Here is a 24467-nt window from a genome sequence, read left to right as displayed (position 1 = left end):
TTCCTCTGACTAATCAGAGAATCTTTATCTACTTATAAAGTGAAGACGCTTTAGAATGTATAAATAGGTTAGGTTTTCCTTAAAAAATATCATGTCTGTGCCAAACTGCAGAAGTAGTCCTGTAGTTGAGGAAGATGCTGTGATTTCATGTTGAGATCTGGTTATAAGCTAGAGAAGTTTTGTGGTTTGCCAATTGACCCCTTGTAGTGTATGTACAACTTTCTGCTGAAGACATTGTACAAAGAAGTAACTGAGGAACAAGATAAAAATCAGAAAAGTTTTAGTTTGGAATTTATACAAATATGTTTGGTTATTCTTGATTTAAGCTGATCTGTGACACATTTATTTGCCCCTGGTGGTGGAAAACACGCATCTTGAAGTTAGTTAAAGACCAGTAATAATCTCCAAACCATAACAATATGTTATCAGAAAGACAAGCATCATGAATATTAAAATTGCTGTAAGAAAGATGAAGGGTAGTTGCTCATAATTTAACATTTTAAGAGTAAATTATAATAATTTTAATGACTTTTGTTTGTTCTAACATCAGACTATTCAGATTTCTCTTTCTGAAGCTGTTCCATATTGGATGAATATTAGTACATATTCATTAGATTAAAGAGTAGTATTACAGATTGCCCCAATCTCATTTGAGTAACTTCACATGGGAGAGAACTCAACTTCTTTTCTCAATTCCAATCAAAAAATCTTTTCTGAAGCAGTTCAGAATTCCTTTCCAGCCATACTTGCCCATTTTCTGTGCCTTCTGTAAGAACATCAGTGACTGGTACAAAGGGTAAGATTCAGCATATGTATTTATGTCATCATTCTTCAACCTTTCACAGAGTTCAACCTTTAAAATGCATTACAAACTCCACTGATGTTTGCTCTAGCAGTTATTCACCACCATAATATCTAAGAGCTTTAATAACACTTAGGAGATCATTTGGTATTGCCTTCTTGGAAAAAGTTAAATAACAGGTCAGAGAAACTCTCATTTAAATTACTTTTCTGTCAGATTAGCTTATCTACAAGTTATCCTCTTCATAAAGCGAACTGAAAGCCTCCTTCTAGAATACTTCAGACAGTACAACAAAATATTCCAGGCTTTTGCAGATGTAACAGGAATAGCTGTTGTACCAGAGCAGAAGCCTACCACTGCAACTTGGAATATTTCTTTAGTGCAAAGGCTACTCGGAGCAGTAGTAAAAGCCAAAGTAAAGTTAATGAAGAGCATATGAGAGGAAACAGATGAGTTGATTTAACAGGAGAGTTAGGAAATAGAGTATATTAACAGCATGTTTCCAGAGGATAACAGAATTAGATTGGCTACGTTCATTGTTGAGTAGCCTTTTGAATCCTTCTGATTTAAATTCTCAAATTTTGCTTTACAGGAAATATTAGCAAAAATTGTACCAGTAATGGATGGTCAGATATTTTTCCTGACATCTTAAGTACTTGTGGATATAATGACTATGAGGATGATTATAAGGTAGGAAGAAAGTTTTTTCAACTCATTTAAATGCTGATGTTCAAAATAGCTATGAGACATAATGTGCTTCCAAATAATCCTATTTTTTTCAATCAGAATTAGTAACAAACTGTAGACATTTTTGGTAGCATTGCTTGCCATGTGCTTAGATTGCAAATGTCATATAAGACAAAAACAGAAATGTAGGATTTTGTAATTGTTTGAAACATAAGGCTATGATCAGTTGTTAAGTGCAGTAATGCATCCACATTTCTAATACTGAGTTTGTGCACTTGTTTTGCATGGTGTTATTTCCAAATGTTTCTATTATAACAAATCCTAATAATGTAATAAATCTGTTAATAATACACGCACCATTTGATTGCTGATATGTGTCTATGCTATCATGAGTAAAATAGAATTAGCACAGGTCATTGGAATAGGTTATTACCTTACCAATATACATTGGAATAGGTACAGTAGGTTACTGTAGATTTATATTAGACTTAAAATTGGATTAGCCATTAGAAATGATTCAAAAAGCTATCAAGACATCATAAACACAGTACAAATGGAAAAATGAATTTGTTCAGTTTGTAGAAACTATTTCTTGTTCTTTGTTATTTAGAGAAATGCTCTTTTCATGATGTTTTGCCTATTTTCTACCAGCTTTTCTGCTCACTCGAGCAGCGCAAGATTTTGTTTACAAAAAATGGTTTTGAGATCGCAGTGTCAGTAGTTTTGTTATTGTGAGCACATGAAGTAATCTCGTGGATAAACATGTTTAACAGTTTGGGTTTTCCTGAATTGTATTATATACGTGGAACAGCTCTAGCAGACCTATTCCAGCCTATTGCAGAGATGTGCTAGCTTTCTAGCTAAGACATGTGGTTCTTGCCATTTCTTTCTGTATTTTAAAGCCCTGCCTGTAGTTGAGCATGAGCAATAAGGAATTTTTAGAATATATTACCTTCCTATCCTTTCTGCAGACACATTTCAAAACATTGGTGCAATCTGACTGCTTGGGAACAATCCCACATTACTGCTAAACCCTTTAAAACACCATCATCAACCCAGACTTTGTCACAGGGAGTCAAAATAGTTTAAGATTTAAAAAAATCAAATGAGCAAATGACAAAATTTCAAGTAGTAATTGAGATGTACTCAGTTAGCAGAAGTAGCAGCATAAATAGAAAAGCAGACCTTGTTTGAAGTAGCTACTACTAATTTAAAGGAGCAATTTGAAACGCAAGTTGATTGTACTTACAGGAATGAAGCTAGAGAAACTGGAAGTAGGTAGTAGTAGTGACATTTGAACAAGCCTGATAAAGATTAAGTAAGAAACAAGGGAAGATAAAAATCCGAAGAGAATTAGAGAGCAGATATGGGAGAAAATGATTAACAGAAGCACGACTGAGAGAATATTCTAGGCATCTACCATAGGTGTACAACATAAACGCATAGCATGTTGCAGGGATGGAAAGTGGAAGTGCAAGCATTGATTGTTTTTCAAGCAACATGGCCTGACAGCCACTGTCCTCTTTTCTCAAGTATCACAGTCATTGTTCAGAGGATATTCTTTGCCTGAAGATAGTAACTGATTAATTCAGTGAAACATAACAGTAATTCTTACTTAACCTTAAAACTGACAAGTCAAAAAAGAGTCAATTCAAGAGTGCAGACATATCGGATGACAAACTGATCCTGTGCAAATACTCAATAAGAGTATGCAGTTGTTTTGAAGTTTTTGTTTGGTTTGTGAGTTTTTGTTGTTTTTCTTTGTAATTAAAAAAGGATGGAATTATCAGAATGAAATCTGAAAAGGAAAACAGGAAAGGAAGTGTTTAAATGCATGTCTTCATGGGAAAAATTATAGAAAATGCAAATATCACTCAGTATTGAGATTTCAGGAGGCATTTAAATGCCAGCTGTTACACAGAAAGGAGATGATTTCTTGAATTCAAATCTTATTAGTTAGTGGTAGTATCTTTAAGCAAAAAGCCCTTCCTCAATGTTAATCAGTATATTTCAAATGTTGACCCACATTTTCAACAAAAAGAGTTAAAAATGAAATCGTGGCTCTTCAAATAACAAAATATTTTGGACATAAAAATTACATGTGACAATATATTTTTCAGGCAATGTATGAAGCTACTCTCAGAGTGAAAGTAAATACAGAAATAATATTTTAGGAAAAGTGAAAATACTTTTCCTATGATAAGTCTTAAATATTTTTCCATATTCTTTCCCTGAAGAAAATGTTTGCAGAGGAGGTAGAAACTGTCTATGTTACAGATTGATGCCTATACCTTCCCTAGTGAATTAATTTCCATTATAGACCCACTTATAGGGTCTATAATGGGTCTGCATTTGTAGGTAACCACCTTGAAGAGTACGACTCCAAACAAACAATTATGTTTTCATCACATCACATCAAATTGTGTATTTAAACCTTTATTACATACTTCCAATCTCTTTCCTATAAGAAAATTGGTTGCTGCTGACGTTCAAGGTCAACTTTTTAGATTCATCTTGTTCGTTCTAATACGTATCTTCTTTTTTCTTGTATATTTCCTTTGAGCTTGTGGCACCACAGTGGCAAAATGGGTGTCTTGATTTGACCATACAGGAAAAACATGTCAAGGTCTGTTAACCAACATAAACTTCACTACAACCTTTTCTTTCATGTCAACAATTCTGACCTTTTAGTTGGATGCACGAGTCCAGGATGTCCTCAGAGGGTGTCACGGTCTTTATCAGCATTGCTAACACAAGTCAAGCTGCCTCATGAATGTAAAGGACTGAAATGTGGCCACTTTATTTAAAAAAAAAAAAAAAAAAAAAAAAGAAACAACTACAAGTCAGCTAATACAGTATTATCTAATCTTAGCTTGAATTGACCTGACATTTATTATATCACAGGCTATATGATTCAAATACTTGAGTAATACAAAGACAGATTCATGGAGAGGAAAATTCTCAGTGCTGTTACACAGGATGAAACTATTGCAGCACATGCCTACATGGAACATCGTCAGTGAAAGAACTATCCCTGGTTTGGCAACTTTCCAGAAGCATCCATTCTTAGGCTTCTGCCATAGGTAACACCCTGAGTGTGCTACCTTGGCTACACTTCCCAAAACAGTTGGAGTTAAGACAGCAAAGTCAGGACTGACTCAGACAAACGCTGTCCTGAATGTCTATAGTTGCCTTTAGAAAACAGGTGCATTGCTACTATCTGTGAAGTGGATCATTGCCTTGGACTAATGGATTGTTTGTTCTGAGTATAAATTGAATGTGTCCGTCCCTTTCAAGAAAATGTAATGCATAGTTGCTGTCTGCCAGTGCTTTTCTGTGTGCCTGTGAGTCATGCTATTTTTGTTTACATTACGTTCTGCATTTTTCATTACTTTTTCACAATATGTGATTAGAGACCAATACTTCTGAAAGCAAATACGAAATTCTTCTGTCATGCTCAAGTGAGAAGGATGGGGAATGAGTATAAGCTAATGTACTCTCCTTTGGGAGCACAGTGGGAATTTCTTTTATTTCATATAGATTGTCCACAGATTAAAGTGAACTGAAAGAGAACCATGTTGGAAAAAGATTTACATTAATCTGTTATTTAAAGATTATTAAATACCAAGGAATACATATTTTATGAGCTACATGTTTTTGTAAATTCAGTTCTGCACTGTGCCATCCAAAAATATGAAGAAATGCTTCTTAAGAAAGAAGTGCGTTGTCCGCAAAGTGTAATCAATCTCTTTATTCCAGTTTGTATTTAAGTTTTTACAAGACTTTAGAAACAGCTGCCACTTTGTTGAAGTTAATGCTGTAAAAGGAACCTTGTACCTTGTTTTCACTTCTGTTGGTCTTATTCTTTCTAATTTAATCTGGAGGTAGAACCTAAATTAATTAAGACCTGACTGATGATGGTTCACACAGAGTAGTAAGGAATAGAATGTGCTCAAATTACATGAAAGAGGTTGGTTTTCACGTGCTGTTGATTTTGGGGTTATTTTGCTGTTGGTTTTGCAGCAGTACCAATATGAAGACTCTAAGTGGTGCTATGTAAAATATAGTAACTATATTTAGGTCAGTGATAATCTGATTTCTTTTTCTGGATTTTGACTGCCACAACACAATGCAGAATTTTGTCCTTTGTCTGCTTTTCTTTGTGTAGTTATTAAATACATAATTTCAGAACTTCATTTGCCAGGTTTTTTTTGCTGAATCATTAGGAGTGTCATAGTTCTAATAATCTAAATATTTTACTTAGTTTTGCAAATCATAACGCACACATTCAAACAATCATAATTTTTGATCCTGTGGATTCAAAATCTAGCAGTGTTTATTTAGCCTTGCAGTAGTTTGAGGAACAGGTTTATTTGATGGTGTAGCCAGTTGAAAGTGGACTTGAAAGGAAAAATTTATCCTCTTTACCAGGAGCACTGAGAGCTTATGAAGTAGGTACCAAATCTCCAGGAAATTACGGAGGCAGTATTGTGGACAGCTCAGTCAAGAACTCCATGTAGACTATTTTACTGGTTAAAAAAAAACAAACAGAATTTTATTATTAAGGGAAGGAATAAAAATAAAATATAACCGTACACCAAATAAAAAATACCTATGATACTGTTCTCTCAACATCTACTTATTTAAATTTTACACTCACGTCTTGAGAAGTAGAGGGCACAGGTCTGAAAGTAAAAGTAGACTGAGGTTCTAAGAGGCAATGTAGCTGTAAGACATTGGTTATAAGAAGTTACAGAATTGATTAAAAGCTGTTAGAGAAGGGCTTTTAACTCTTAAAGCTTTTTATCAAAGCTTTTCCTTGAATACATGCAACGTGCTATTAAGAAAAAAAAAACCCTGGAAATATATATCTAGGTCTTCTTTAATAATGCTATAAATTCATTCTGCAGTACTGTCTTCTGCAAGATACCTTTTAGGAGAAAAACAAAGGGGATTTTAAGCAAAAACATCTGCAAATTACACCATCTAGAATTGGAGCTATGCTCATGACGTGCTCTGTGCTCATTTTAGATCTAATGAGAATGACAAGTTCTTTTACCAATGTCTTACTTGGAATGACTGTAAATAGCAATAGAAAAAAATGAATTAAGAAGACAATCTCATACTCTGGCTATGCAAAAGCATTCGACAGTTAAACTGTATGGTTTTGAACTGAGCTAAATTGTCTTCAGTTTTATTTAAAACAAGTTTATTTGAATTACCTGAATGTAACTGACTTAGAAAGTATACATAATCTATGTGCTTACATCATGTATATACATATGAAAGCCCCCATATGTTGCAAGAATTACGCAATGAAATACACAAATCTGTATTTTTTTATTAATTTCTGTGACCAAAAAATAAATATTTAATGCATAGCTTAATCAGTAGGTGCTGGCACCTGATGATTCAGGATTTCATCTGCCAGGACTAAATGATTCTAGAGGGTCCCTTCCATCTCAGGGTGCTCTGTGACTTAGTGGACGGCAAGCTGGACGTGGGCCAGCAGTGTGCCATCACAGCCCAGAATGCCAACTGTATCCTGGGCTGCATCAAAAGAGTAGCAGCCAGCAGGGCAGGAGAGGTGATTCTGCCCCTCTATTCTGTGCTGGTGAGACTCACTTGTAGTACTGTGTACAGATTTGGAGTCCTCAGACATTCAAGATTAGGCTGGTCCAGGCTCTGAGCGCTCTGATCTAGTTGTAGAAGTCTCTGTTCATTGCAAGGGTGTTGGACTAGCTGATTTTTAAAGGTCCCTTCCGATTGAAGAAATTCGGTGATTCATTAAATTTCCTTTAAGAAATGCCTCCTCCCTTACTTCCATGTAATTTCTTTGTACCAAACAGTAGCGTTTTCTTTTTCATTAATCTCTAGCAACTTTGAGATACATGCTTATTCTGTTATATGCTGGCATCACTACAGTGCTGTGAGTGGTTATCAATAATAATAATATGACAGTTGGTAACCTATGGACTCGCTGCCAAACTGAGATTTTTTAATAGTAAGTAAAAACTACGCAATTTTATGTGACTAACAATCAAAATTCAGACAGACTTTATCTGACTAGAGTGTGCAGTGGACTCACCTGCATTTAAGCCAGACAGCCTTTGTCTTCTGTAGTATCAAAAGAGATGTAGTCTTTGGAGTCTGGCTGCAAGTCATCCTAATTTCTTTTAATCATCACAAGCACGATGAAACACATGAATCATAGCATAGAAGAGTCTCTTCCACTGATTCCCTTGAGAGAGAGAGAGAATGATTAGTTCTGTTGAGCTTCATACCTTCTAGAAGAATTATATACCATTATTATATTAATTATTATATTATACATTATTAAGCTAAAGGAAGCCTTACTCGTTTCTCCTAATCTCTGGTAACTATTTGAAAATTTTTCTTTTATAAAAACATTAGTGTTGCTTTTTTCATGGTATTATTACTGAGGAAACAGAACTGTGGTATCTGAAATCCTGTGGGAGTTGGACTTCAGTTGAAAAAATTCCAAACAAAAGTGAGAAAAAATGCTAAGCTTCAAATGCTGGCCTTTAAAACCAGTTTGAAAATAAAAAAAATCTTAATGGAAATGAAACCCAAGAATGTGTAATGCTTTTATTGTCTGATGGAAAGCTAACCAAATCAGTGGAAAAAAACCTGGGACAGAGGAATATTGCCCAACTTTAGACTCCCACGATCTTCATCTGCTCTGGACTTTCTTGGTTTGCTTTGTACTTAATGAAGATAAACGAGGTCTTTTTACTTTATTATCCTTCTAAATTATTTTAGATTTTTCTTCTAGGACAAGATGAATAATGCTGCTGCTTTTGTTCCATGGTTATAAAGAAACCTTGCTCAGATGAATTCACCACTGCAAAATTCAAAGACTTAGTGCATCTCTTGCTTTACTGTACTGTCCTGCGCTTGTTTCTAACTTAATCAGAGGAAGAAAACAGGAACTCTGCATTCCTGGACATTAAGAAAGCTTACAGGAAAGTAAAATTACTTATCCAAAGATCAACTTTATACAGCTCTGCAAAAATTTGTTCCCTTAAAAAAAATAGCAGATGAAATTCACCAAGCAGATAAATTTCAAAGTTGTTACTCTGTGTAATGGAATCCCTTGTGATTCCAAGAAAAGAGAAAGGAAGATATATATTGAGTTCAAATTGTTCTTGATATGAAGAAATACAGAACATGTAAGCAGAATTGAGGTTTTCCTGTGGGAACATTGTCTGGCTGCAATTTCCCAGTAATGAATTCTGGTCCAGAATCATTCTTGTGATCTTACTGGTGCAGGCCATCTAACAAGTACAGTGACCATGGGTCATTAGAGTCTGTAAATCAGTTTTCCACTTTCCACTGTGTTCTTTATTTATGCATATGCAGTGTGTTCTGAGTCTAGGGTAGGAACAAGGGGAAAAATGTAGGACCAAAGCAAGTCATTCTGGAATGAAGATGGGCAAAGATAGGGAAAAAATGAGCAAAGGCAATGCAGACTAAACATAGTAATACATGTTATATACTTGGCACCAAACAATTTACATATTTCCTAAACAAATACTTCCAAGTCAAGAAAAAAATTAAGGAGAAGATACAGTCTCTCTGTAGATATGGTGTACTTGGACCTTTTAAAGGAATAGGAACATCATAAAAATACAGTACATAGATGAGAATTAGATGATGATACAAGTAGCATTTTTTATAAGTAATGGACTTGTTGAATTGCAAGTAATTGCATCAGAAGTGATAAAAAAATCAAGAGATTTCTTCTTATCCATTCAGAATAGAAGATAAATGTGAACTTTCACATTACGGAGTAGGTTTTCTTACCTGATTCAGAATGTCAAAGCCAGAGCTAGAACAAATTTCTTGGGACTTAGAATTTATCCATACCAGCACAGTTAACCACATTGAATTCTTCAAGTCATTTGCATAAACTTACTTATCACATATTCTAAAAACTGGAAAGGTGAAATTCAACTTGCAAATCAAAATTCCTAAAGGAAGATACATGCTTGAGATGTATGTGACTAATTACTGGTATGTGGAAATGGCATTGATGTGATTGCATAAACACAGATATCCAGCATCATTTAGCATCACTGCCAAAATTACAGCAAAGAGGTCCTATGTCGTATCTGCCATGCAGATGTCTTAGAAGCCATGGGGCTTCTCAAATAGGACTAGTTCACTGCATTTAGGGTAACAGATATTGTTTGTTAATTACGTCAGTGGAATTGACCAGAAAGTGATGTCTACTTAGGGGTGAACTGAATGTCTCTTGACTGCAGTTCTTTTTTCTGCGGTCAGTATCTCTGGATGCGGAAGGAGAGCTAATGTGTTGCCATGAGAGTTAGAAAAGTTGGGTAAAGTCAAATACTAAACATGGGATTGTGGCGGATGAGATGACATCTTCATCCTGTCTCACTTGGTAAATTATCATCTGTGATTTCCAACAAAGCTGTTCTTATCTCATGTACTGATCAGAAACCAGCTGGTGCTAAATTTGGCGTGCTCACTGCAGTGTAATGAGTTTGTAGCTGCACTTTAGATTGTCTGGCCAGCAAAAAAGGGATTTAATAGCAGGTTTTCTTACTGTTTATTTTGTAGCTAGAATGTTATTATTTTCTACTTGCTTTTCCTTTATGTATTAGAAAAGAGATGATATTAATTAACTGAGGTATTCTGTACTGTCAGTAAAAAGCACACTTTTGACTGACTATGATTTAAGATATTTAAGACATTAAACATGAAGGTACTAATATAGCTTACCTAAATTTACTTTGGTGTATGTGATAATAAGTCATGTAGTAATGCTTGCATTTGTGTGTTACGCAGCTTGGATTAATCAGTCAGAAGAATAAAGACACGTACTCATAGAATTTGCAATCCACTCCCTGCAGAAGAAGTGGAAAACCTTTGGGTGCTGTAATAGTAAAGGAAATTATGACTCTTTTCCGAGACTAAATTCAGTGTCAGGTAAAAGCCAAATGCCAGATTAACGAGATCTCAAAAGTGTCAAACGTTGAAGAATGGCTAGTGTATTGTTGAAAGGAAACGTGCAAGTTGAAATTACTTCTTGTAGCTACTGGATTCTGATCTGTCATGTAAATCTGGGATAAGTAGTCACTAGCAACAGAACTACATAAACAAAGTTGCTAGTATCTTTAGAGCAAGCAAACATATTTCAGTAATTCAAATATTTTTATGGATTCTTACTTCAAAATAGCAATATTTCTATGCCTGTCAGCTTCCTAATACTTCCCATGTATCATATGTGTGCAGAGTTTGTTTACAGGATTCTTAGAAAAAGTATTTCAAAGCCTAATAAAAGTGTCAACATGAGAATTTTTGAATGCAGAAGGGAGGTGATTCACCTAGGCAGAGGGAACTGTCTGGAGTGTAGAGACCGTGGTACTTAGAGATGACTACAGTTTGATCTGTGTAGTCATCTGTTTAACAGCAGATGCATGAGCTTACATGTGCCAAACTTACACACATCTTGGAGTTATTTCTGCTGCTTGGCAGAAGAAGACTGTCTTTGGGAATTGTATAACCAACTCATAAAACATTTCTGCCACTGTGCAGCAGAAAGGGACCATACAGCTTTTTAAGGTTTTCTAGCACAGTGAGAAACCCAAGTGAGAAGGAAGAAGTCATTTCTACCAGGGGCTGTGAAGGACACACTTTGCATCAGAAGTCCTGGTTTATGTGATTACCTTTTGAAGTTAGCAAATACAAGTTACAAAGGGATGGTGGTTGCTTTAACATTGCAGGATTTGTTAAGTTACTTTGTGGTTCCCAAGAAAAGAAGACAAGAGCATTGTAAAGTATTCCCTGTGTTGTCCCTATAATCTTACCAGGTTTTATGTGTATGGCTTTATCATTCTAGGAGAGAGCTCATTGCTGCTCTTCTGCAATGTGCTGACTTCTGTTTAGCTGAGCATCAGTGTTACTATTTACAGAGCATCTCTGCTGATCTTTTTTTTTTTTCCTGAGAAACTGAATGTGAAAACTTCCACTCAGTATTTAAACAACGCAGATTTGCTGTCACTGCAGCTTCTTTTGCAAGTGACATTTATCTCCTTCAAATTTACAATATTTACATGGTGGATGTTAAGAAGCTTTGATTTAGAGACCCTCCAGATTTCTGTTTGTATGTTCTGTAGAAAAGCATTTTAATGGGGCCTGGATCTGCCAACAAGATGATAACAAATAGAACAGCATATTATGGAACTGCTGTGCATTGTTTCCAGGCTTTGAGTGTGTTTTTGCAACACTTGATGGGCACAAAGTCAGGGAATAAAATTCTTCACCTCCTAGAATGCTGATGATAGATCATGAGGCTGCCAAATCGTTAAGTCATTTATTGGAGCATCCTTCTTCTATGATTTTGCAGGGCAGGACAGGTTGAATAAAAAAGTGCCCAGCATTTTAAGTGAGTTACTTTTCCCTTTTCTAACAGTTTACTTAAAGGTATTGCTTTATTACTGCTTTTACAGATGCAGCTGTAAGATCTGAGTGCTATAAATATGTGCAGTACATATGGAAATTCTGACAGTTTTATTTAACATATTCTATATTGCTGTTAAAAACTTTTATTTCACATAGCAAAAAATTCTATAATTTTAGTATTTTATCTAACTTTGTGGAAAATAACGTCAGTGCAGTCACTTTGCTGTAGGCACAAATGAACAAGCAGTTTGATTCTGAGAGCATTATCATTGTCGTTCAGAATGGGTTTTAATGTAATATGTTCTGGCAAATTTACATATAGCTGTAGTTAATGATCAGACTGCACACTTCAGTCTGCTTTTCCTCTGCTGACATAATTCCTTTTCAAGTTTCAGCAACTAACTTTACGAAATAAGGAATGGGAAAAGGTTGTTTGGGTGACAAGTATTTGAACGTACAGATTAGGAAATGAATGGAATTTAAACATGTCCTTAAAATTAATGGGACTTAAATGTCCTTAAAATTAAGTTCATATATAAATGCATGACTAAGTACACTGGAGCAGAAAGACTGTGAGATTGCCTCTTTCAGTGATAATCCATTCTTTCAAACTGCGTCTCATTCTTATATTTCAGATGTCTATGAACATTTTTTGACCAATGTTTTTTTTGTTTTTTTGTTTTTTTACCTCAAAGATATGGAATAATCAGCTAAAATTTCAACTTGTGTGACTGAATTTCTAAGGCTGTATTTTCTACTGATGTCTATTGGTTTGATATGTTGCATTGCAAAAATATGTTGGAATAGAGGTATAACACATTCTCATCATGTTCTATAGAGCAAAGCATGAAAATAATGCTATTTATTTAGTCTTGAGAACTATTTAATGGGAAATTATATCACTTCAGTCAATTCAAATATCAGTTAAGTGGTTTCAGCATATGTATATTTTTGTGCAGGTCAACTTCTATGTTAGAGTGAAGGCAATTTATACCCTTGGTCACAGTGTATCTCTGATTGCTCTCACAACAGGAAGTATAATTCTTTGCCTTTTCAGGTATGTATTTTTCGCTAATAAATACACACAATAATAAAACAGTTTTAATCATTGTCTTATTACTGATTGCCCAGATTTAAAAAAAAATGTATAATTTTTGCATTTTTCTCAAACAGCTGACAGTAACGTAATGCCTACAGGATTTTTGCCAGCACCAGTCATTAAAAAAAAATTCAAAGCACTTTACAAATGTATAGACGTTACAGCTTATTTAGGAATGAATCTATAAAGTAATTTTTGTTTCATTTTAAAAATCAATACATTGAATTGTTCTTGAAAATAAGTAGAATGCTGGTCTCAACACCAGACAACTGGTGCTGTTCAGAAACTTCTAAGTGGTCTCCAGGCATCAGAGGTAATTCAAGAGGGTTTGTGAGGGTGTGGGTAACTGTGCTGAAGGGTAGTACTTGGTGTGCAGTGTGTTACTTAGACAGTGTTGGGAAAAGCAGTACTGTCTGCTGTTCTTGGCTCATTTCTGGGCATTTTCTGAGACAGAAAGTTATCCCCATCTGTCAAAAGAAAGACCAAAATCTTATTATTGATATCATGGCTTTCCTCATTTTCTCAACCTTCATGCCTTTATGCTTCACTTCTGTCTGACTGAATGGCTTTCATATTCTCCAGTATTAACCTTGCACAACTTTCCATTTCCACTCTAAGAACAAGAAAATGCAGCTCTCAAATTAGTAGAAAAAAATTATATGTAATAATAAGATGTAGAGGGCTGCATAGTTTCAGTCCTCTGATTAGCTTGTTACAATATGCTATAAATTTTATAGACTACTGTAAGATTTTGTCAATATTTAAATATTTAGAGACACTTCAGAGTGGATACATGACCCATGATAATATTTTGGAATATCTTTGAAAAAAATGGAGTCACTTATAGATATCACGTGTCCACTACCAAACAATGTAGGCAGAACATGGATTTTCAAAACTGCTAATGCCCAGTAACACATTTCAAACATTATATCACAGACATCTGAATGTAGCAAAGAGACACTTCTTGTGTTAGACTGCAGCTGATGCAATTGTAAAGTGTCAGTAAGAAAAGTGAATGTAAAGGGCTATATGTCTCTGCATATCTCTGACACGTATGCCATCCTGTACATTTTGGTTTGTTTTTAAGGACGGAATTTGAAAATAAGATTCTGTAAAGTTTAACTTTCTGCTACTTACCTGTTTATATCTGCTGTCCAAAAATTATACTTTGCTCTGAAAGGTCCAGAGGTTCTTTATAGGCAATTTCAATACAGTATTTGTGAAGATAGTTCACTACCCCTGAAATACATTCACCTTTGCATGTAATCAGCAAACTGTCTTCGCTGTATTTAAAAAGGACATTAAACAACTCTTGAAATCACACTGACTAAAGGAGATTGGGTAGTTAAGAAGACGGTTAAAAATCACTGGAGTCACTAAAGCAGTAGGCTTGTGAAAACTCTGACTTCATCCAGCAGGATTAGAATTTAAACTTGCATATTACTAAAGCCAGGCATTGTGAAAATTATACCTCGCTGGATTTGTGTATGTATGCTACAAAATATACTGCATTTAATCGTGAATATATTCAGTATTACTTTATGAAAGAAAACATGGACATGAAAAAGAAGTGGAAATTCTTTTTCAGGTACTACTGTTTAACTTCCACACTCCATTGTATATTATATCTGGCAGAACAGATACAACCTCAAGCCTTTCCAGTTGTTTAAAATATCAGCTATAAGCACAAAAAAGGCAGAACCATTGGATGAGTGGAAGGTGATTTTTCCTGAAAGTTTCCATGCAGTTGCAGTTCTGTGTATCTCTGTTATGTTTCTCCCAAAGGTGATTCCCACTTTACTTGATTTTACAAAACTGTTAGATAGGCTTCCATTGTTAATTCATGCAAAGGACAGGTTTAGAAGCACTGCAAAACAAAAGGATTTCATCTCTGGATAATCTTCTAAGCTCAGAATAAAGACATAGAATATGAAGGTCTGTAATATCATTCTATATTAAGATGGCAACATTTTTCAACTTAGTATGGTGTTATTCCCCATATGAATTGTAGAACAGCATGTTTTTGTGTAACACTTAGATTCAAGTTACTTACTATGTAGCTCTTAGAATACTTCCTTCAAGATAACTCCTGTATTGCAAAACCAAAAAAATGTCAGATTCTCTACCTGACACTAATATGTGTATCTTACCAAGAAGAGAAGTGTGAATCTGAATCATTTTTATAGGATGTGTTTTCATGTGTATCAACTGTCTGTCAAGATTCAAGACAGTTTTATATCATGAGTCACAGTGAATAGGATAGCAGCTTTTGTTTTGCTGTTAAAAAACAGCATTTTTTTGTTACTCTGAATCATCGTACCTAGCCCTAAATAAAAAAGATTGTTTGACCATCCCTTCTGAAAGGTTGATTTGACAGTCTTTTGTAGATGTAATGTTATAATTTCATATACTGAAGGGGATGAAATGCTAGTAATCTAAGTTAGTCACGAAAAATATTTTCTTCCACTCTCATCTTGGTATGTATTTCGCATGTATTGAGTTCCATACAAAAGTCTGTTGCTGTCCAGAGTAATAGTAGTATTTCAGCTTTTCTCAGAACCATTTTCAGGACACATACAGCCACAGTAATTAGTGTTTTTTTTAACAACTGCTCTAAGTTCAGCCTGGTATTATGTCCTTTGCCAAACTGCAGGCTAATGAGATGGATTTGTCATTTATTTCCCAATGCTCTCTCTAACTGTGCTTGTGCTAGTCATTTCAGAACATGTTATTTGGTGCTCTGTAGAAATGTTCTTTAAAAATAAAAACATGAAGACCATTTAGAAACTGGCGTTGCATACCAAAGTGCTAGCTGTAACATCCTATTTCATCTTCATTCTTTCATTGCTCAGCTTGCTAAAATGTCCTGGCTTCTGGCTATTATTCAGATACAGTTCACAGTTCTGATTTTGACCAAAAAAAAACCCTTTCAGGGGCTTGGTTTCTGGGGATTTGCTAAAACAAATTTCTGTTACATAGGATGATCTTGGAAAGAATGTGTCTTAACTGAGAAGCCTTCGACTTAGAACTAAACTTCTCCTGAACACTCAATCAGTTAATTGGAATGTTTGACATTTCTGTGTGAGTCTTTCACATGGCTGCTAAAGAATGCTAAACATGACTAAAGAAGAGAATTTTTAGATCTCACTGGACAGAAAGGCAATTTAATGCTTTACATGCATTTTTTGTTCTGGTATGACATACATCATAAAACAAAAAGCCATTATATAGAGAAATTAAAAAATAAAACCAGGAAAAAAAATTTATGAGAGTGTATCTGAAATTTCTGCAGAATAAAATAATAATAAAAGTTTTATTTGCATAAAAAATGAGTGCAGACAGAATGATAATCAGTGTTTACTGTCAGTTTACATTAAAGTGGGAGAGAAACACTTTTGGGATCTTTTGGTCTGTGTTGCTGAAAAGGAGTAAGAGATCATTTATTTGTGTATCTTGGACAGTATATAATGATGATGATGTTGAGATGATGTTAAGGGAACATGAGGCAACACTGAAATATGACGGAGGAGGAAAGGGTAGGTCTTGCTTAAGGTTCCTATTTCTAAGAAACAAGCAGAGATGAGTAGAAGTCTGTTCAAGAGGCTTTCTGTCTTGAAATCTAAAATGATTGTTTTTAAATCTCTCCTTAGAAAACTTCATTGTACTCGGAACTACATCCATCTGAACCTGTTCCTCTCCTTCATTCTAAGAGCAATCTCTGTTTTAGTCAAGGATGATATTCTCTACTCCAGCTCCAACACAGCTCACTGTCCAGAGGACCAAACCTCATGGGTAATAAACCTTATTTACAACCTGACGTAATACTCTTGTGTCTTTAAATTGCCCTCCTGATGCTTATAAATATTTAGGTATACCACCAACCTGTCAGTGTAGGCAAGTGTATAGAGAATATAACGACTGGCCAAGTGATCTGTCAGAAGTAGACAAAAGTAAGAGAAGCAGAAGAAAGAAGTTGTTGATTTGTTTGTCCATGTACAGACAGACAGCAGGTCATCTGCCAAAACAAATTACAGCCAGTTATAGCTAAATAAAGCCACTGCGTTAATACAGGGAGATTTTAAGGCAAACAGGAGTGCCATCAGCCAAGAAGGGTGAGAGGCACCTTCTCTCAAAGTGCCCAGCAGCTCTGTCAGGAGTCCAGGAATGAAATGAGTCAGTGATGTAGATATTTGCAAGAGTTGTCCTTATCGTTTTATTTTCTGGATATGACAGAAGCATTGTTACCTGAATTCATGGCAAGTGTGCTAAGTCTGGGTGGTGCAGAATTAACTTTCCTTCCCAAGGTGCTATACTTTGCACTTGTAGCTAGAATAGTGTTGATATCACACCAGTGTTTTGGCTGTAACAGAGCAGTGCTGACACAGCATCAGGGCTGTCTCTCTGCAGCCAGCCCACAGGACCAGTAGGCTGTGTATGGGCAGGAGGTGAGGAGGGAACATCCCTGAGACAGCTGATCTTACCTGGCCAGAGGAACATTCCTTAATTTATGCTGTCATGCTCAGCAAAAAAAAAAACAAACTGGGGGAGGAGGAAAGTGGGAGACTCCTGTACATCTGCGTGATGCTTAGCTGTTTGTGTTAAACCGCAATCTGATATGTTTACTGCATTTTTATACACAAAGTTTAGAAATATATTATCCTACTGCAAAAATACTAACAACTATGTAATATTCCCCATTCTTTACCTCCTTTGTTTCAGCCAGAAGTGCTGCAAAAGAACCCTACAAATATAACCGAATACCTACAGAATTAATTTTCTGTAGTTTAAGCTTGCGGAAGTAAAGTGGAAAGAAGGTATTTTTATATTGATGAATCCACATTATCCCAAAGTGTAGAATTCTTAGCAGTGACTACCAAGCTATATGTATGAATTAGTAATCTGGGTACTTTCTAATGAACATGTAACAGCTTTGGATTAGTAGGCCCAATCCAGGCAGAAGTTAGGAAAAGTAGTTAGGCAGACTGCCAGGAGTAGTCAGGTTAGGTCCTTCAAAGATGTCATTGGACCCTGAAATGCTCTTTATTTTCTGCAATTTCTTAGTTATTCTTTGTGGGAAAACCTCTTACTTTCCTGTTGGAATTTGTCCGTTTTTGTGGACTGCTGAATAATTTCTTTTGCATTATATGTCGGATGATCTGATACCACGTGGCTGTAGCTGTTTTGCCTTACATTGACTGAAATTCATCACGTGTGTGATGTTCCACAGGTCCACATGCACATTTAAAGGCAAACAATTCAAAATGCACTGTAATTAGGTCCTGGATCTGAATAACACTGATACATAATTCAGGGGGCATTTGGAGAATGCTCTCAGACATATGGTTTGAATTTTGGGTGGTTCCTGCGTGGAGACAGGAACTGGACTCAGTGATCCTTGGGAATGCCTTCCAACTCAGGTTTTTCTTCATTCTGTGATGTATAATTTTGGCTGACTCATTTGTGATAGATGCCTTCACTGTTCAGCTTCTGAAAAGATGTCTAATACAGGATTAGCTGCAGGAGGAAGGGAAAGTATTTTGTTGTAAGTTTCTGGTATGTAAGTCAAGAACACAATTACACAGGTAAATATGGATTGGAGTTTTAAGGAGAGAAAATATTTAGACATTGACTGCCAATTTAGTTGTGAGCAGCCATAAATATCAAAGCAAATTTTAGCTTGCATTTTGAAATATTCAATGTTCTCCATGTTAAATGTTCTAACCCATTACTGATCTGCAGTGGATATCCTTTCCATGGATACAAAGTCCAGAGGTAAGATTAATTCTACCAAACAAGATCACTGAACTAAGCTGTTTCTCAGGGCTTCTATCTTTCTCACTGGGCAGCTTATCTCATCTGATCCAAGTCTTTTTCTGGACACGCCTGTCTCTCTTCATGAGCTGTAGAGGTATCAAATAGGTGTTTGTCTTACATCAAAAACCTTACTCTTACATCTAGAGTTAAGTGAAATTAATTCAAGACTTTGTGCTTCTATTTAGATTTCTGAATGTATACAGGCAGGCAGTGTTACTTAGGATGCAGTGAGTTATCCAAGACACCATGTAGGGCTGATGGAGACTAAAAAGTTCTGGACCAGCACCTGGAGTCTGGGTTAACTTAGAGTATTTCATGTAACAGACACTTGTGTAGACAGAGGTATCAACCAATAAAGTAAATTGCCTGCCTAGGTATGTGATGTACTTTGAATTTTAATAAAAGCTGTGGACATACAAAGAGTATTTAAAGAAGGGAAAAAAGTAAAGCAGACAGAAGCTGTAAGCTTTGTTTAGTCCATTTTGTTTAGTCTGTTACATTCGCCATATCATCACATTTCTCAGCTCAGTCTCAGCAGGAATGTTTTGATGTTCAATTCACACATCCCAGATTCCTGCTGAGAAAGGCTGAAGTAGCAGCAGCTAGCACTGTGAAACATCAGCAGAGCAGAACTCTGAAAATTAATTCTGAAGATTAGCACAGAGACTGTATTTTGTGACTTCATTTCATGTGTCTTGTTGATTAAGAAACCATAACGTTTTCTAAATGGAAAACATTTTTTCCAAGTCCATTCAGCTTTTTCTTCTATGTCTGCTTAGAAGATTCAGCATATAAAGTTATAATTTTCACTCCATTTCCAGTTTAGCCTTTAAAAACTTATAAAGCCATTTCATTATTAACTTTTACTGTATTGGAAGACAGATGAAATTTGAATATATTTATTAGCCACCTAGTAGACAATCACTTAATCTAATAGCCATTCATTTACTATTGAAAAATTATGCATTTATTGATAACCACCTTCTTTTACAGTATTTATATTGTGATATTTTCAAAATTTCTGAGTGCATTTGCTATGATTAGGATAGAGGCAAAAAAAAAAATCTACTGAATCTGGGAGTAGCATATGTAAGATGCTTCTCCCAGAGAGTTAAGATGCATAATACGTAATAGCAGAATAATACAGCATCTTTCCTGCAACAACTCTGACTCCTCTTCTCACATTTCAGGTGGGCTGCAAAGCTATTTTGGTGTTTTTCCAGTACGGTGTTATGGCAAACTTTTACTGGCTATTGGTTGAAGGACTTTACCTCCACATCCTCCTTGTGTTAATATTCTCCCCCAACAGACACTTCACAGTCTATCTGCTGATTGGATGGGGTAAGAATGCAAATGCCTTCCAATTAAATAATATATTTTAATCTGTCTATTAGGATGAAACGATACAGTTTCTGTTGGATGACTGATGCATGGGCATGACTCCTTGGAAATTTTAGTTCCCCTCATCAGCTCCAGCATAGGTGGAGCCATTTTGGCATGGTGGGGGGAATAAGCACAAAGCCCCCACGCTCATCCCTCAGAACCCTAAATGGCAACTTATTCTTAGTTGGCTCTGACCTCTGCCATTCAGCACTCCTGACAATGCCCAGGAGTTGTTCGAGGAAGAGGATGATGTGGGTCTCTCCTAATTTGGGAGGAAAGAGAAAATATAACTGCACAGCCGCAGACTGTGCTGTTCTACATGCATTTTTCAAAAGCCCAATAGTATTTTCCATCTGTTTCTAAATACATGTGTTCCTGTAAATTACAGAAAGTGCAATGAGGTATGGACAGAGTAGTATAAAGCTACCAGTAGTAAGTGATCATAAAACATTAGGTATTGCTTGAAAATTACAATAAGCCAGTGTATGTAGTAGGATCCTTATGAAATGACTTATTCTTCATTTTTCTATTGTACTTCTTGTAAATACATTGGGAATGCTTAAGTTGTATCTGTGTCCCTACAGGTCCCTCTGACAGCTTGAAAGACACATAAGAAAGGCTTGTGCTTTGCGTATTAGCGATTAAAACTATATAAGAAATATAACCTCTTTTCTGCAGACTTCGTAACACATGTGAGCTTACATCCTAGCTCATCAGATGGGTCTCACACCCTTACTAAACTGTTTAGTATATGCTGAATATTTGGGAAATAAATGGTTACTACTAGTCTAAACTAACTTTCTGATGATTGTTCTCTTTGCTTCAATTTCAGGAATTCCTACCATATTCATTATTACATGGACAGTGACACGGATTATTTTAGAGGACACTGGGTAAGTATGTTGGGGAGAAAAGCTTAAAGCCTACAACTGTACCAATACTAGTCATGTTTTCTATGTGGTGGTATTCATACAAAAGTAGTTTGCTTTTCTGAAGGAGACAAAATTTTAGTAAAGAGATAAATATTTAGAACCTCTTCAGAATGCAGCTTATGCTTCCAGTTTACTTTGAAATGCAAAGTGCAGGAGTGGTTAGAGAGAGGTTATAACTGATGTTACCCTTTGAGACCTACATGTAGAGCTGTCTCATTCAAAAGTCAAAATAATACTTAAATTAGCAGTGGGGGTCCTTGGATTGTGTGCTGCCATGCAGTACTGGGCATCCTAATTTCAAAGAATCATAGACTTGTTAAGGTTGGAAAGACTACTAAGATCATCTAGTCCAACCATCAACCCATCACCACCATACTACTAAACTATGTCATTCAATGTGACATCTAACTTTTTCTGGAAAATCTTCAGGGACAGTGACTCCACCACCTCCTTGGGCAGCTTGTTCCAATACTTCACCACTTCTGAGAAGAAATTTTTCCAATCTGAACCTCCCCTGGCACAACTTAAAGCCACTACCTTTTGTCCAGTCGCTAGTTACACAGGAAAACAGGCTGACTTCTACAACCTCCTTTCAGGTAGTTATAGACAGAGATAAGGTTTCTCTTGAGCCTCCCTTTCTCCAGAATAAACAATCTCAGTCCCTCAGCTGCTCTTCAGAAGACTTCTGTTTCAGAGAGAAAATAGCGCTCATATTTGGTACAGACCATAAAAACTTTATCTAGATAGCTGAAGGTGAACTTAGTAACTAGCAACACAATAGACTGAAATCTGGAATTCTTTTGGTATATCAAAATTTTATTCCCAGAAGAGATGCAATGTAATGTAAACATAAGTAAGAGACATGTCTTTAGGTACAGCTATGAGTAACTAGAGCTAGGCCTGACTTTTGGCATGGAAAGGGAAAATAAGATTCAAGTTTTTTTAGGAAAATTGGACTTGCTTTCACTGGCCCTGAGGTGTGAGAGATCATTTCTAGCTAGTTAGACAAACAGTTATCACACTCCGCTTTTTTGGATCTGACTGATATTTTTTGTTCAGTATTGCTTTTAAACTGAAAAATCATTTTGCACATGAATTCTGCTTTGTTTGCAAGACCTCCAACTTGTAAACTGAAGGGTAGCTCCTTTCTCCTTCGTCATTACTATCTCAGAGGAACTTTGTAGGGTACTACTGTTGCTTAAAATTACTCTTTCAGAGCGTTCATTCTCAGAGTATTTATACCAGAATTGCTGAGCTGACAGTGAAAATTAATTTTTCAGTTTTTCAGACAGAGTTTCAGGTTGAGTCTCATATTTTCCTAAACCAGTTCTAGCCATCCATAACCTAAATATCCCACAGGGAAATTATGTCATTTAAATTGTAGCTGTCAATTGTGTTAGATTTTCCTGCTACCTAGAGGCTGTTGTTGAGTGCCTGCTGGAAAAGTGTCCTGTCACAAAGTGAAACTAACTTGGTTTTCCTAAAGGTCAACGTCTTTCATAATTTCTAATGTTATGGTCTGGTGCCTAGTATTAGAGCTCATTTGAATATATGTGTTGAAAACAGAGAAACAAAAATAAAAAGCAGAAAAAGATTAAATTCCAAATTCTAGGATTTGTGATTTTAATGTTCTTGGACTTGCATATAGCAAACACTTCTCTTCATAGATCTTGCTTGCCAGATGGTATTAGTGTCAACACAATTCTCCCTCTTTTTTTTATAGTTGCTGGGATACAAATGAGCATGGTGGTCCTTGGTGGGTTATACGAATACCAATTTTAATTTCTATTATAGTAAGTAAACTTTAAAGCATGAATTATATATCAGTTGAGCACTGTGCAGTGCATATAGCCATTATTCTTTGCTGCTAGTTACAGACAAGCAAGAATTCTGTTTTAATGAGAAGAAATTCATGGTCGAAGACGTTATAACATAAGATATTGAGCACATTAAGATTTGTTGCCTTCAAAATTTAGCTGCCTCCTATTAAATGAACAGTTACTTTTATTTGTGTTTCGTTCTTTCTTTAAAACCCCCCTCCTTATGAGCCTGGGGGAAGCAAAAATCTAATTATACTTTTCAATGAATTGAAGATTTGATTTTGCTTGTAAATAGATAGCTCTGCAACTGAGAATCTAATATTACTGCAGCCATAAAAAAATATAGCTGTGTATATCTTTCTTTAATTGGTAGCCTAATGCAAAAGGATACTGTTTGAGAATGCTTCATGGGGCTTTATGTGGAGCTTATTAGAATTACTGGAGTAGCATAATAAAATTCCTGTTCATTGTGATGACTGTGTAATTAAATTTGTGCATTATAATTTATTGTTTATGTCAATTTCTGAAAATAGTCACAGGGCAAATTAATTCCTTTCAGATACACGTGCTTTAGTTTTAAAACTTTAGACAGAGGAGTTAGGTCATTGTTAGATTATACAAAATCTCAAAAGCCTAAATTAGCCCAGAATTGACATTTGGGCTTTCCTTTCAGTTTGTGCCTGCTGAAGATCATTTTGAGAAAACTTGCTATCATTTCTATAGCGTTTAAAGAGTAAGCAGCACAGAGTGAAATGAAATGAAGTAAGGGCTCCAAAAAATCTTTTAATATACAAAGAAATAGATCTGCAACAGAGCTACAACAGGAGGATTATGTACCTCAAATGAGCTGGAGAATAGGAGATGGTCTGGAGTAAACAAAATACATTGAAAGATGAAAGCAAAACAGACCACTTGGTGTTTCCAGAAACATGAAAAAGCCTATGGAGGTCCTATGGAGCCTATTGAGGTTCTGTTTAAACAGCTGTGTGAGCTAAGACTTTATGTGCCAGATAGCAGTACTTCTCCAAAGAAGTCCTAGGTGAGGAGATGAAAGTTACCCAGGTGTTCACTGGCAAACTTGAATTCCAGCTGAATCTTAGCACAGAGTAGGAAATGTATAGGGAGGTAAGAAAATGGAGTCAGTAAAAGTCCAATTTATTATAACATGTGGACCAGAATCATGGAGGCAAAGGAACAGCCATGCTGGCTTTTTACTGGTTCAGTTGCTTGCATGGTAAGTGGGACTGTAAGCCATATAAACATATTTTGCTGATGACCACGCTTGCCAGGCGTGCACGTTTAGAATCCACTGTCACCTTCTAGAGATGTCTCTTGTCTGAGGCAGCATGTTTTAGGGATCGGAGCAACTACAGATGACCAAATGATTCTTCTTTGTGTAAAACCACTTCCTTCCTGCTTAATTAGATGATTCTCTACCAGTTTGTTCAAGTACATTTTGCATATGGGGAGCTGTG

At 35.8% G+C, this 24467-nt stretch overlaps 1 protein-coding gene across 5 annotated transcripts in view; it reads left to right on the top strand.

The window, feature by feature from the left end:
* Positions 1-24467, top strand: part of VIPR2 (vasoactive intestinal peptide receptor 2) — a 51916-nt gene that overhangs the window by 15690 nt on the left and 11759 nt on the right. For 3 of the 5 annotated variants that reach the window (XM_085227036.1, XM_085227038.1, XM_085227037.1), the window contains exons 4-8: positions 12901-12998; positions 16694-16835; positions 20048-20198; positions 21073-21133; positions 22896-22965. In XM_085227036.1, the coding sequence (XP_085083162.1) occupies positions 12901-12998; positions 16694-16835; positions 20048-20198; positions 21073-21133; positions 22896-22965 (522 nt within the window). Of the gene's footprint in view, positions 1-1394; positions 1493-12900; positions 12999-16693; positions 16836-20047; positions 20199-21072; positions 21134-22895; positions 22966-24467 lie in introns of all 5 variants that reach the window. The other 2 variants (XM_085227035.1, XM_019616271.3) reach the window with 1 other exon arrangement.

Source organism: Meleagris gallopavo, chromosome 6 (assembly GCF_905368555.1).
Source record: "Meleagris gallopavo chromosome 6, MGAL_WU_HG_1.1, whole genome shotgun sequence".
Taxonomy (NCBI): Eukaryota; Metazoa; Chordata; class Aves; order Galliformes; family Phasianidae; genus Meleagris; species Meleagris gallopavo.
Note: the sequence above shows the minus strand (reverse complement) of the source record. Positions and strands in the feature narration are given on the sequence as shown.